The 13,142-nt window shown below is 45.7% G+C and overlaps 1 protein-coding gene across 1 annotated transcript in view; it reads right to left on the bottom strand.

Moving 5' to 3' along the window:
- The window catches only part of PLXNC1 (plexin C1), a 150,150-nt gene that overhangs the window by 20,258 nt on the left and 116,750 nt on the right, over positions 1–13,142 (bottom strand). The window contains exons 22-23 of the mRNA XM_065934213.1: positions 3,605–3,782; positions 1,112–1,215 (exon numbers count right to left, since the gene is read on the bottom strand). Of these exons, the coding sequence (XP_065790285.1) occupies positions 1,112–1,215; positions 3,605–3,782 (282 nt within the window). The remainder of the gene's footprint in view (positions 1–1,111; positions 1,216–3,604; positions 3,783–13,142) is intronic.

The following is a 13,142-nucleotide window of genomic DNA, read 5'->3' as shown; positions in this document are numbered from 1 at the left end:
TAGAGCCCAACGATTCGGGCCCCAACTTCTCTCTGCCACTGACTAGCTCACACTTCCCTGAGCCTCCGTGTACTCATCTATAAAGTGGGTTAATAAGTCCCTACCCCATAGGACTGCTATGGATAGAATTTGCAGAAATAAAGGGAAAGACTGAGACCAGCAATTGGCACAGGATAGGCGTTCCATAAACATTGGCTGTTATTGGCTCTCACTGCCACCTGTGCCCCTCTCCAGTACCAGCTAGTCTACAAGTCTTTCTGCAGAAGAGCAAGCACGCTCCCCTTCCCTATTGGGAATGTTGGCCTGGTTAAGTTCTCACTCTTCAGGTCTCAGATGAGTCACTGCTTCCTCCAGGAAGCCTTCCTGGATGCTCTGAGTCATAGCACTATTAAACTGTAAGATGCTGCCTCACAACTTGCCTCCTCTTTCCTTTCCACCCCCACCCCAGTCCCAGGGCTGTAGGCTCTCTGAGGCCAGGGACCTAGTCTTTGTTCCACTCGCATGCCGTCCCAGCTCTTAGTACAGAGTGGATATTCAACAAAGATTCGGGTAATTTACTGAATGACTCCCAGGATCCCGTGGTGTCCAGGAACCTCCCCCTGCCTCCCCTCTTTGGTCCTGAGCACGCTTCTCTGGCTCTCAGCTCTCTGCTGGGTCAGATGTTCCACTCACCCAGCAAGTGGGTCAGAGGCCAAGGAGGTATCACTGAATAGTCAAACAAACAGGAAATGTAAAACTTCTTCAGAAACAAAGGACCCTACACAGAGGTCACCAGGTCAGTAATGAACAGTGGTGTGACTTACAACTCCCATAGCTTTGTCCAGTGTCAAGCTCAACAACGCTTCTTCCACTGAACAGTCCAGAGGATCTGGTAAAGGTGAAGTTTCTGACCTAAACCACAGGATAGAAAGTGACTGGACCCTGTGAAAATCACAGCTCTGGGAAAGGAGATCCCAGACCATGAGCAAGTAAGGAAAATTTCTGCCCCTGAAACAAACAATCTTCAAATGATTCCAGAAAACTGGTGGGGATCTTGTAATTTTCAAAGAATTTGCATGGTCCTGGACATGATCTAAGCCCCAGTTTGGGCTGGGGATAACCTTGTTCTTACCTCGTAATGGCCAATGGTATTGAGCTTGGTGATCCCGTCTTCAAGAATCACAGAGGAGCTGTCGATATCCAGAAGTTCTTTGTGTCGTGTGCCCACTTGAAGCTCTGGAAAAAATTTTTTTAAAAGAGCATTTTGCTTTCTTTTAAAATGACACAGAAATGTAACATACTAATGTGTCACTTTTGCAATTACTACTTACAGGAGACACAAGTTTGATCCCTGTCTCCTGTAAGTAAGACAGGGTTTGGGAAGATCCCCTGGAGAAGAAAATCGCAACCCACTCCAATATTATTGCCTGGAGAATCCCATGGACAGAGAAGCCTGGCAGGCTACAGTCCGTGGAATGGCAAAGAATCAGACACGACTTAGCGGCTAAACAATAAGGCTAAAATAAAGTGGCTTTGAAGGTTTGGAGATGTTATCAGCCAGGCCAGTAGCCTGCGTTCTCTTCTGTTTTACTTTTATGTTTAGGGCTCTGATAGGTAAGATCACATTTTTTTCCTGAAGCTTTTACTCTGAGGCTAACCCTGGAAATAAAGTCAAAGGAAGACAAAATAATGCATCCTCCAAGATATTAAACTCTTCAGAAAATTCCAAAAGCAAATCTGCATGCTTACTACCTGTGTGTTCACAAGCAGGTGCTCTGGGAATGATCTGTCCATCCCCGTGTAGGGTGCGCTGGTTGGCTGGCACCCCAGCATCAGGGCTTCAGCTACTTTAAGAGGTCACCAGCTTGTGCCTTAGGGTTAGAGTGTGGCCCACGGATGTGGTTTTTTTTCATTGTGTGAACCTGCACCATGTTTTATTATATTCTAATGTCAATTCAGAACCAACATTTAAAGATTGGAAGATTGCACATAAAAATTAGGACTTGTGATTTCTCTTCTGAAAAAAACTGGATCATCTGGTAACACTGATCACACTGCCCCCTTACCTAGCTGGTGGCTTTCACCAATTAAGTTGGGTCCCATCAGTTCCCATTATCCCAGGTAGGCTGACACCCCTTATTTATGATGCCTCTTGCCCCTCTGGGCATCTGCCTGTGTGAGTCTCTGCTATGAGAGGTCTCCACACAGCTGCTTCTCGTATCGAATTTTAATACAATTTATGGCTGGTATCTAAGGCTATGTCTTAGTTTTCTGAGGCTGCCAAGGAGCTAGTTTGGAAGATCAGCAGACATGCAGAAGCCATTTGCCATCAGACTATAATGGGAAGCTTCTAGGGGGCTTGTCCTGCTCCCTGTCCCACCCCCCACATCAGAGGCCAGGAACACCTGATGGGCAGAAACCCTAAATGGTGTGAGGATGGTCCTATGGACTTGGCAGCAGCAGGACTGAGGTCACGGGGCCATTTCCCCATGGGCCTTGGCTCCAAGGGCCTTTGCAGTCAGAGTGACACTTAGAGATGCAGGCGCAGGTCCAGGAAGCTGATGGTCCTGGGTTATGTCATGGTTGCCTGACTGGGGCTGCCCTTTGACCCCACCTTCAACCAAATGAGCTCACACGGTCTTGAAGTGCCCACAGTCCAGCCAACAGAAGGAAGCAGAAGACAGGTGGATGAGAGTGCTTTAGTGGCCTTGCTTCCCTTGAAGCCAGGCCTTGGAACTGATATACATTTGCATGGTTTCACTCATGGGGCCAGACCCTGCCCCCAGGTTTCTCTCAATGACCTTTTAGCAGGGGGTCTGCCTTGGAGGGCCAGGTGGGATGAATTTAATTGCCTGCTTAGTCTAGGCTACAACTGCACGTGCAGGAGAGATGAACCTTGTTACGCCGTCTGTCACTGCTGCGATTTGACTCTTTTTTTCCCTATCCCATTATCTGCTGTAAAATCCCACGACAGTCTCCTGGGAGGGCTGCGTGGAGCTCAACTTTAAAATGTTGATGAACATTTGAGTGAAGTGGAGCCCTGTTAGCTCGCTCACGCATATGCTCGCCTTTGCAGTATACCAATAGAGCCCGAAAATGAATTCCAAGCAGATGCTGCTTCGTGGTGGGGGAGGATGGAGTCTATACTTAATGCAGGATGCGATTAGCAGAGAGGAAGATGACCTTTCTAGCCTGCTGGGGTTCACACCCAGAGTCTGAGCCACCCACTAATGACATATTCCGTATCACAACAAACAAATCAAATGCCAACGTGAAACGCAACACATACAGAAGGCCTGAGGTTGACACCTTTTGTACTTCTTGATGCAAGGTGAATTCACTGGGTCTCAGGGTTAGCAATCTCATGAATCTGATTTACAAACATAATTTTTTTTTTTTTTTTTTTTTTAAAAGAACAGCTTCTTTGAAGGATCCTGGTTTTGTAGGATGATACTTGTGAGAGAACAATGCAATCTCTGGGTCCCTAGACATGCCCTCTGGGAACATTCCAGGCTAGTAAGCTTCAGCAAACAGAGTCACAGCTACATGCTGGGGGCCTGGTGGGAGGGAGGGATGGTGGGAGGGATCCTCTTCAGGGAATTGGGACAAAATAGTATTGCCTTACCAAGTCCTATTTCATTCAGCTGAAGTCCATAAGGAGAGCCATTTTTGCTTAGGAATGCTTGGAAAATCTTTTCTTTGGCTTGACCTATGGTATCGCAATCAAGAACATTGACTGATATGTTCCGACAGACATCTGCACTCTCATTTTCTGGGATTTTTTCAAAGGTGACAGTTAATGCCTGCAAGAATACAAACAGGTTTCCAAGTCTATTAGATAATTGCAATCTGAAAGGCATTCATAAAAGACACAAACCTCGGCAAATCCTACTAATACTTCTGATAGCACATTACCCAACACCGTATCGCGTTATACCTACTTTAATCTTTTTTCCATAATCCATTCTTTTCAGGGATAATGGAAAGGAAAACAGAAAGTTAAAACTCTCATTATAGAGCAAACATTGAATAAATATATTCATTCCCCGGGATGGGGAATACGTGTAACTCTATGGCTGATTCATATCAATGTATGACAAAACCCACTGAAAAATAAAAAATTAAAAAAAAAAAAAAGAATAAATATATTTGAGGGTAAAATATATACATACACACACACATAAATATTCTAAAAATGGTGATTTCTAATTTCACCCTCAAAAAAGGAAAAAAAATATTGGAAAAGTTTCCCAGTAGATGAGGGTAGACTGGGGACTATCTTTTTTATTAAAAGGCCCACAGAGTCTTAGAAGCAAAGTTCCAGGTGATAAGAAAGGTTTTGAGGTCTCCGTATTGATCACGCCAAAGAGGTCACTTTTTAATAAGCAGCAGTGATTATGATTACGTTCCTCTCCCCCTCCACTTTCAACCAGCTTCAACCAGGCAGTTTCCTGAGCTCTCATTAAAACACCGAGATCCCCATTCTGTGCCATTATTCCTGCATTAATTACTTTACAGTTCAGCGCCATTACTTATGGTTTTTGTCAGTTAACATTCTCCCCGTGCAGCAAAACCTCAGAATCAGCCTAATGGGAGAAGTAAGGCTTTGGTGAAGGTGTGAAAACACAGAACTAGGGAATATTTCAAAAGGAATTTAAAAGCAATTTCAGGTTTACTTTGCCTAGGAATAAAGCGATCTAAAACAATAAAGTTACATACTCAGGATTCTCAGTGGAGCTGATTCAGGCAAGTGCTGAGTGTTTTGTAATTAGCACAACATACAGTTCAGATTCTAAGGCACCCTGGTAATCATGGAGCCAGAGGACCTGGCTGTGGTGGCCAATGTGCAGTTATTTCGAGTTTTTGAGCCTGGCTACAGTGAGGGCATGTAAATGATTAGCTGCTGGAAATGTTTAAAAAATGAAAACACAAATAATGTGGTAAATGGGGAGCCTTAGGGTTAATTCAACTTTAAAATGGGTGTAAGAATAGTGAAGTGAAGTGAAAGTCTTTGCGACCCCATGGACTATAGTCCAGCAGGCTCCTCTGTCCATGGGGTTCTCCAGGCAAGAATACCGGAGTGAGCTGCCATTCCCTTCTCCAGGGGATCTTCCCAAACCAGGGATTGAACTGGAGTCTCCTGTATTGTAGGTGGATTCTTTACCATCTAAGCTACCAGGGAAGAGCAGTATATAAATATAGTACTCGCCCCCTAGTGTTGTTATCAAGATTAAATAAAATAACTCGGGACTTCCCTGGTGGTTCATTGGCTAAAACTCCACACTCCCAAGGCAAGGGGCTAGGGTTCAATCCCTGGTCAGGGAACTAGATCCCACATGCCACAACTAAGACCCAGTGCAGCCAAATAAGTATTCTTTTTAAAAAGATAATACATGTCAAATGCTTGGCATTAGCTGGGCTGCTGGGAAAGGCTCAATGATGATGATAATAGTAAAAGTAACAGGCAGATTGTTATTTCATGTAAGTCATCACTATGATTATTGTTAGTATTAGCATGCTTTCACAGGGAAACAGAGACTCAGCCAGCCTTGAGCAGCTGGGACCCTCTCGCCACTGCCAGGGTCTCTACCAGAGTCAAGAGCGAGCTGCCCAGGAGAACAGGGCAGAACACCTGCTCTGGGTCAGACTCCGGGTTCAAGTCCAGTTCACCCTAACTAGCTGGGTAACCTCTCTGCATCTCAGATTTCTCACCTGCAAAGTGGGAACAACAACAATAACTGCCTCCCAGGGCTCCCAAGATGATGAACCGAATTAATCACATCACACTTAGAATGGCATCTGACTCCGGAGGTAGGACTTAAAGATCCCGAACAAAGGGAGCTGGGGGGGAAGCTTCGAAGCTCTGGGTGGAAGGGCGGGGGCTGCTCAGAGGTGCATTTGCTGCCTTTACAGCCTGCCCCTACAATCCTGCTCACAGTTGTGCAAGAGTAAATCTTGGTCGGGTCCTCACCAAGAGACTGAAACTCTGAGTACTTGGTGCTGGAGTCTGAGGTGAAGCTGCCGTCTCGGTCTGGCCTGTGAGAGCTTCCTTTTCCTGAGCCAGAGAGTGGCCCCCTTGACTGTTCTCAGCGCATATTCCTGTTCTGGGTCTGCCGCTCACCAGGCAGGGATGCAGAACCATGACCCCTGACCTGCTGGGCGGGTGAGAAGCAGCGGGAAGGGCAAGAAGGAAGCCCAGAGTCCTTTTCTCACCTCCCTTCTTAGTGACATTTCCTGGTGGCTCAGATGGTAAAGAAAATGCCTGCAGTGCTGAAGACCCAGGTTCGATCCCTGGGTGGGGAAGATCCCCTGGAGAAGGGAATGACAACCCACTTCAGTATTCTTGCCTGGAGAATTTCATGGACAGAGGAGCCTGGCGGGCTACAGTCCATGGGGTCACAAAGAGTCAGACACAGCTGAGCGAATAACACTTTCACCCTGGCACCCTGCCAAATGCACCTCCAGACTTGCTTCTTCTAATCCTCCCAGTGAAGGGTCCTGTAATATTATTATTACCCCCACTTTCTGAGTGAGGAAACAGAGGCCTCTGCCTCTAGGGAGACGGCTTGTGAGTGGTGAGTCTGAGGTGCACCTTGAACCCCTCAGTTTCAGTCCCTCCCACCCAGGCACCCTCCCTCCTTCTCCTCCCCATCCCGCCTACAGCCCAGGAGCCTGAACCACCAGGAATCTGTCTTAGGTCGGGCCATGACCAGAGACCTAAGCTGCGTCTCCCTCAAACTCGGGGTTCCCGGAGGGGCTGGAGGGGCAAACGGCAGCCTTGCCCTGTACAGTCGGTCGGGGTGGCCTTGCCCACGTCTCCCTGTGTTTCTCCAGCCGGTCTCCTTCCCAGTAGCAGCCGTGGTGGTGAGACCCATGTCATGGAGCTTCCAAAGGTAAAGACGAATGAAAAGCCCATTTTAAGCAGAGCTCCAGCGATCCCAGCTTGTTTAACAGTTTCATAGGTATTTGTGAAATAACATCCTATGACTACCTAAAGGGCACTATTGTCTTCAACAAAAACACCTCTTTATAGGCAATAAACGTTCTTCTTAAAAACATAACCAAAAGGGAAAAGAATAAACCCGTAACTGGATGTAAAATAATGTAAATCCACCACTGCCTCTACAGTCAGATGGGTGGAAAAGGGTAAAATGGCATTTTATAGAGTCTATGGGGAATTCAGAGAGCAAATTCAGAGACAAATTGATTTGTGTTCATTTTTTATGCCGCTAATGCATACTGCTCCAACAGCAGCTTCTGAAAGTGCAAGTGTAGCTGGGGGACCTCAGAGCAGGCCCTTCCTCATAATCCGATCCCCCGGCTTGGAAAGCTCATGCTGGGCCTCTGCTTCTCATCATGAAAGACTCCCCATGGGACCTCCCCTTCAAAACCCACTTCAACAGAGTCCTTCGTAGAGGCACAGTGTTAGGGGCCAGGGCTAGGAGACATCTTAAGGCGGGGTTCCCAACCCCAGGGTCATGGGCCAGTACTGACTGTGGCCTGTTAGGAACTGGGCCGAACAGCAGGAGGTGAGCTGAGGGCAAGCTAGTGAAGCTTCATCTGTATTTACAGCCCCTCCCCATCGCTCACATTAATGCATGAGCTCCGCCTCCTGTCAGATCAGTGACAGCATTAGATTCTAGCAATTAAAGTGCACAATAAATGTGATGTGCTTGAATCATCCCCAAATCATCCTCTGTCCCACCCTGTTCCTGGTCAGTGGAAAAACAGCCTTCCATGAAACAGGTCCTGGGTGCCAAAAAGGATGGGGACAGCTGCCTTAAGACATAGTCCTCACTCTCAGATGATCCACAATACACTTGAGAGCCAAAGCATCACTTTTGAAACCATATTCAGCCACCAGATATGACTCTTCCACTCTCAGTATGTGTTCAGAGAACTCAAGCAGAGAGGACAGGAGGGCTGAGAGGCCTTGGCACTGGTACCAGGCCACCTGGATCATCCCCTTCTCCTGCTCCCTAGCTGCGGGAGCATGGGCAAGTCCTCCAGCTTTCCTGAGTTTCAAAATTCTCATTGCCCCTATCTCCAAGAAGTGACAGGATCACTAAATCAAGACATGTAATAATAGAAAATTAAGGAGTACTTCCTGTGTGCCAATCACCATGGTCAATGTGATGTGTATCAGTGTATATAAATTCATCTCAGCAACAACCCTATGACATAGATTCTATTATTATCCCATTCTACAGATGAGAAACTGAGGTACAGAGAGGTTAAGTATGTTGTAAAAGATCACCTGGCAAGGAAAAGGTAGAAGCGGGCACTCGAGCTCCGTGTTCTTAAACATTTGCTGAGCCTGCCTTTCAAAATATGAAAATGTTTTGAAAAACAAGCACCGTTCAAATCTATGGGGTGGTAATTAATTTTCAAGATGCACAAAAGGCTAAAGTGCTCTAAAATGCACCTGGTTTCTTCTCCAGAAATCTGTCCCTCTGTTAAGGGGAATTACTCTGGCTATGAAAGTGTCAACAAAGCTGGGGCAATAGATATGGTGGGTTATTCAGTCAGCAGCCATTTTCTTCCTTCTTTGCTAGACAAAAGCCAGGTCCAATCTAGGCTAAGAAACATGATTGGTGGTGACTCTCCTCCTCATTCACCAGGGACTGGTCATGTAACCCAGTTGGGCCAATGAGAAGGGAAAAGGTTTCTGCAAAAGTGGAGAGCAGTGCTTAGAGCTGTGGCAGCTATTTAGTGACTAAGAGGAAGAGCCAAGAGGAGCACGGAGATAGTGACCCAGAGCCCTGACACTGCTGAGTACATCGACCTGCCTTGTGGCTGCTTACGTCCAGATTTCCTGCTCTGAGATGCAACTCCATGCTTTTAGGATTTCACACACCATTAGTCATATTTTCTGTTACTTACATCTGTCTGCACCCAACCTGACAAAGCTTAATTTGTCGATGCTGAGGTTATAAAGTCATTCATTGACACCCATCTACCTGGAACATACTGTGTGCAGGGCGTTGCAAATGATAACAAATGGAAGCTGGCACTGATCCTGCCTGGGAAGTATTTGAAGACTGATACAGCTGTGGGATATATGCAATGAATTCTAATACCAATAGAAAATAGTAGTCATCAATGGAGTGCTTTAGAGGTTCAGAGAGATATTGTCTCTACCTTGGAGGAGGGTTTTCAAAGGGGAAGAAATCAAGGAAGGCTGCATGGAGGAAGGGGCATTTGAATTGGGTCTGGAAAGGCGCTACATGTGCAGTGGTAGAGAAGGAAGCCTCTAGACTATGGAGACTCTTGGCTTCAACCCTAATTAGACTGATGTGCAGCAAGCTTCAATCTTTTGCTCAGGCTAGTAGGTCAAGAAGTCTAGATAAAGAATCTCACTTCCTCTGGGGGAGAATGGAGGGTAGAGGCTTGAAGAACCATGCTTGCCTTTCCAAAACCACCATCTGCCGCGTGAGGGAGAAGCCCTGTACTATTTATAGAAACAAAGTCTGAAGAAGAGAATACTGGTTTAGGTTTCTAACAATAATAGCCAGCACATACTGAACACTCACCATGTGTCAGGTATGCTTTGCTAACTCATTTAATCCTTACAACTGCTGTCTATAGTGGCCACTATTATTAGCATCATTTAATGGATGAAGAAACTGAGACAGAGAGGTTCGGAAATGAGTCCAAGATCGCAGAGCTGTTGAGGGTCAAAACTAGGCCATGTTCACACTCTTAACTGCACAGCCAAAGGGCCAGCGAGGTGATAAACCTCTGAAGGGAAGGCCCAACCTGCCCGGGGTTCTTAATAAACGCTGTCTGAGCAGACAGGTTGGACACAGAAGAGGAGACTCAATCTCCTTACCTTGGCTGGCATGGGACCCCGTGGAACCCACTCGATCTGGAGCAGCCTGTGGCTCAGGCCCCACTGGCAGGCACTTTTAGGAGCCCCATGTTCCCCCAGAATAAAGATGACATTTCCCAGCCCCTGTTGCAGCTGTGTATGGCCATGTGATTCAGTTCAGGTCAGTGAGATTCAGCAGATGCATTATGTGGCAGCGCATTGGGAAACTTCCTCAAAAGACAGCTGGTGACCATCTGTCAACTATTCTGCGGCTCAGCATATGTCCTGCTGGTTGCACTGTGGAAGGAGGCTGGTGGGGAGCAAACACCTTAGGTCCTGAGGTGACCTCAGGATGACAAGAAAGGAGCTGGGGTCTGTGAGGATGTCCCAGCAGAGGCACCCACCAGAGCTGGCCTGCCCACCCCAGAACTTCACGTGGTTGAGAGAGAAATTCCCCTGTGGCTTAAACCACAGGTATCTTGGGTCTCAAGGAACTATGAATTCAGAAACAATGGCTTAGCTATTATCAAGAAGGGGTCTTAGAAGGGCAAGGCGATTTGGAAGGCACAGGTACCAAACCCAGAGAAAGGACCAGACTGGAAGGATCCCATCCTTCACTGCAGGTCACAGTCCAGCCCCTTGGGGCGTGCAGGACTGCACCCCTAGTTAGCTATGCAGGAGTGTCACTGGGCTCTCCTGTTCACATCTGTCCAGTGAGATATTGCATGCTACCGGTTGTAAAAGCCCATGTATAGGGTTATAGGTAACATTTTCTTTTTTTTTTTTAGGTAACATTTTCAATAGTAACATAAACATTTAATGACAATGGATGCAGCTAATCAACTTCCCCGTATCACCCATCATCAATAAATGACCGACCAAAAGGAATGGCGAGGGGCAGTTTCTGCTTCCACACATAATGAGGACTTCCCTAGTGGTCCAGTGGTTAAGAACCTACCTGCCAATGCATGGGACACAGGTTCAATCCCTGGTCTGAGAAGATCCCACATGCCGTAGAACAACTAAGCCCATATGCCAGATACTGAGCCCACACTCTAGAGCCCGTGCTCCGCAACAGGAGAAGCCACGGCAACGAGAAGCTGGCACACCGCCCCTGGAGAGTAGCCCCCCCCTTGCTGCAACCAGAGAAAGGCTGTGTGCAGCAACAAAAATCCAGCACGGCTATAAATAAATACAAATAAATAAATAACAAGCACACACTCTGTGGCATGATGGCTAGACATCTTACAGATATTATTTCCTGACCTCGTTAACAAAGGTGCAAGGCTAGGGTTTATAATCTACCTGTTTAAAGACGAGGAAACAGGTTTAGAGAGGTTGAGTGACTTGCCCAAGGTCACACAGCTAGTTTGTAAAGTGGCTGGGCTCAGAGTCACGCCCAAGACTGTCACACTCCAAACCCCACCTCTTCTGAGCTGAGCATCATGGCACCTGGGAACATAATACCACTGCTTCGCTAGCAGCTTTACCCAACAGCCCTTAACCAACTTGGCGGTTTCAGGTATTGGGAGGGGGCTAGAAAAAATAAGGCTGCGGAGGGTCGAGAGGATTCAAGCAGGTGGAGAGGCATTGTCCATTTTCCCCACAGTGTGGTGGGAAAAGAGTGATCCATCTACCTCTTGACCTCACCAGCCATATTCTTGGCTAATGACGGCAGGGACATTGCTGCATCCTTTCTGGAATAACTTCTAATATCTAGAAACCAATTTCAAAAGAATTTATGACAAACCAGCAACTTTATTGTAAAAGGTCTTAGGCCAATAATTGCTTTCATTAAATAAAACCTAAAAGATACATTTCTAATTTCACTGCAGAACCAAATGAAGGTCAAGAGAAGATCTGTTTTTTATACTAAACTGAATCAGAGAGAAGAAAACCACTTCCAGGAGTTCAGCAGGAGCAGAAAGAGCCCAGAATTAGACGTGCAAGTCTCAGAAAAGGTTTTGATCTGAGGTTTATCTCAAACTGGCATTGGCCCGGGGACATCCTACCAGCTGCCCCCTCTAATGATGCTCTTGCTTGCCCGAAGACCCCTCCCCAGCCTCCTTTTCCTTTCCCCACCAAAGACTGAGAGCCCAGTGCTTCCTGTGTCAAGGTATTTGACCCCCTGAGAGAATAATGAGGAAGAAAGGTCTTTTCCATTTTGAAGAAAAAAAACTAAATTAATGGAGAGAATTTCCTCAAATTTAAGTCTCTCTCACAAGTTTTTCTACACTTGCTAGCATTTACTAACACTTGTTCATGCAAAAATCAAGTGAGAATCTGTCTGATTTAGCCCAGAATGATTGATTCCAGTATTTTAGGTTTAATGTGTTTCACAGGTTTTTGGTCTTTCTGGCAAAACGCCCATGAATTGCAGCTTTGAGGATAGTGATGAAACATTCCCACTGCTGTGTCCCTCTTAGGAGAGGAAACAGGCCAAGGTTTTTGGGAGTGAGCAGGAGGATGGATTTTAGTTCCTTTCCTCTATTATGTCAAGCTCTAGATTAAGGGCTGGCATCATTTCTGTAAAAGGTCAGAGAGTAAGCATTTAAGACTTTGAGGTCTGTATCCTCTCAACTGCAACTACTCAATTCTGCCATTGCAGCAGGAAAAACAACCACAGACAAAGTAACTGAATGTGCACGGCTGTGTGCTAATAAAACTTTATTTATAACAATCAGCAGCAGGGCCACATTTGGCCCACAGGCTCTTGTTTGCTGATTCCTGCTCTAGACAACAGTAACATCAAACAGAATGCTGACTTTAACAATACTAGAGAAGACAAATCTAAAAAATGTCTTTATCTCCACTATGAATTCCTATAAAAGTTACCATCCTCTGAGGAGTACAAATATAAATAAGAATCCTTAATGATGAAGTAATAGAGTCACATTTGAGCCATAAAGAAGAAAATTAAGTACTTTTGTACTTAGGTAACTAAATTATTTTCTAATCCCATGACTACGGATGTGAGAACAAAGAGTATGAAGAGGAAAGTCATTTAAAGCACTCATTTAGGTTAATTTTTCATTTTCCACTGCCTGCCATCAACTACGATGACTTAACCTCAAATGATTATAAAAAATGGTTTTGCCTCTGTGATCAGAAAGCTCAGAACAGTAACTATGGAGTTAGTAATGGTTTCAGTATTATTGCAAGTCATAATGGAAATGATTTGCACGATGGGAGAGAGAAAAGGGGGAAAAAAGCTTAAGAACTGTTAATTAACTTTACTGTTTGGCCACAAATGCTAGGAGTATTAAAAAAAACAAGATTTCTGAAGAGCAAACATCAGGATTTAATGAACAATGGGATGTAATTGAAGTAACAGAGAATGACTTAATCGGGA

The sequence above is a fragment of the Muntiacus reevesi genome, chromosome 4 (assembly GCF_963930625.1).
Source record: "Muntiacus reevesi chromosome 4, mMunRee1.1, whole genome shotgun sequence".
In the NCBI taxonomy this organism is placed as follows: domain Eukaryota; kingdom Metazoa; phylum Chordata; class Mammalia; order Artiodactyla; family Cervidae; genus Muntiacus; species Muntiacus reevesi.
Note: the sequence above shows the minus strand (reverse complement) of the source record. Positions and strands in the feature narration are given on the sequence as shown.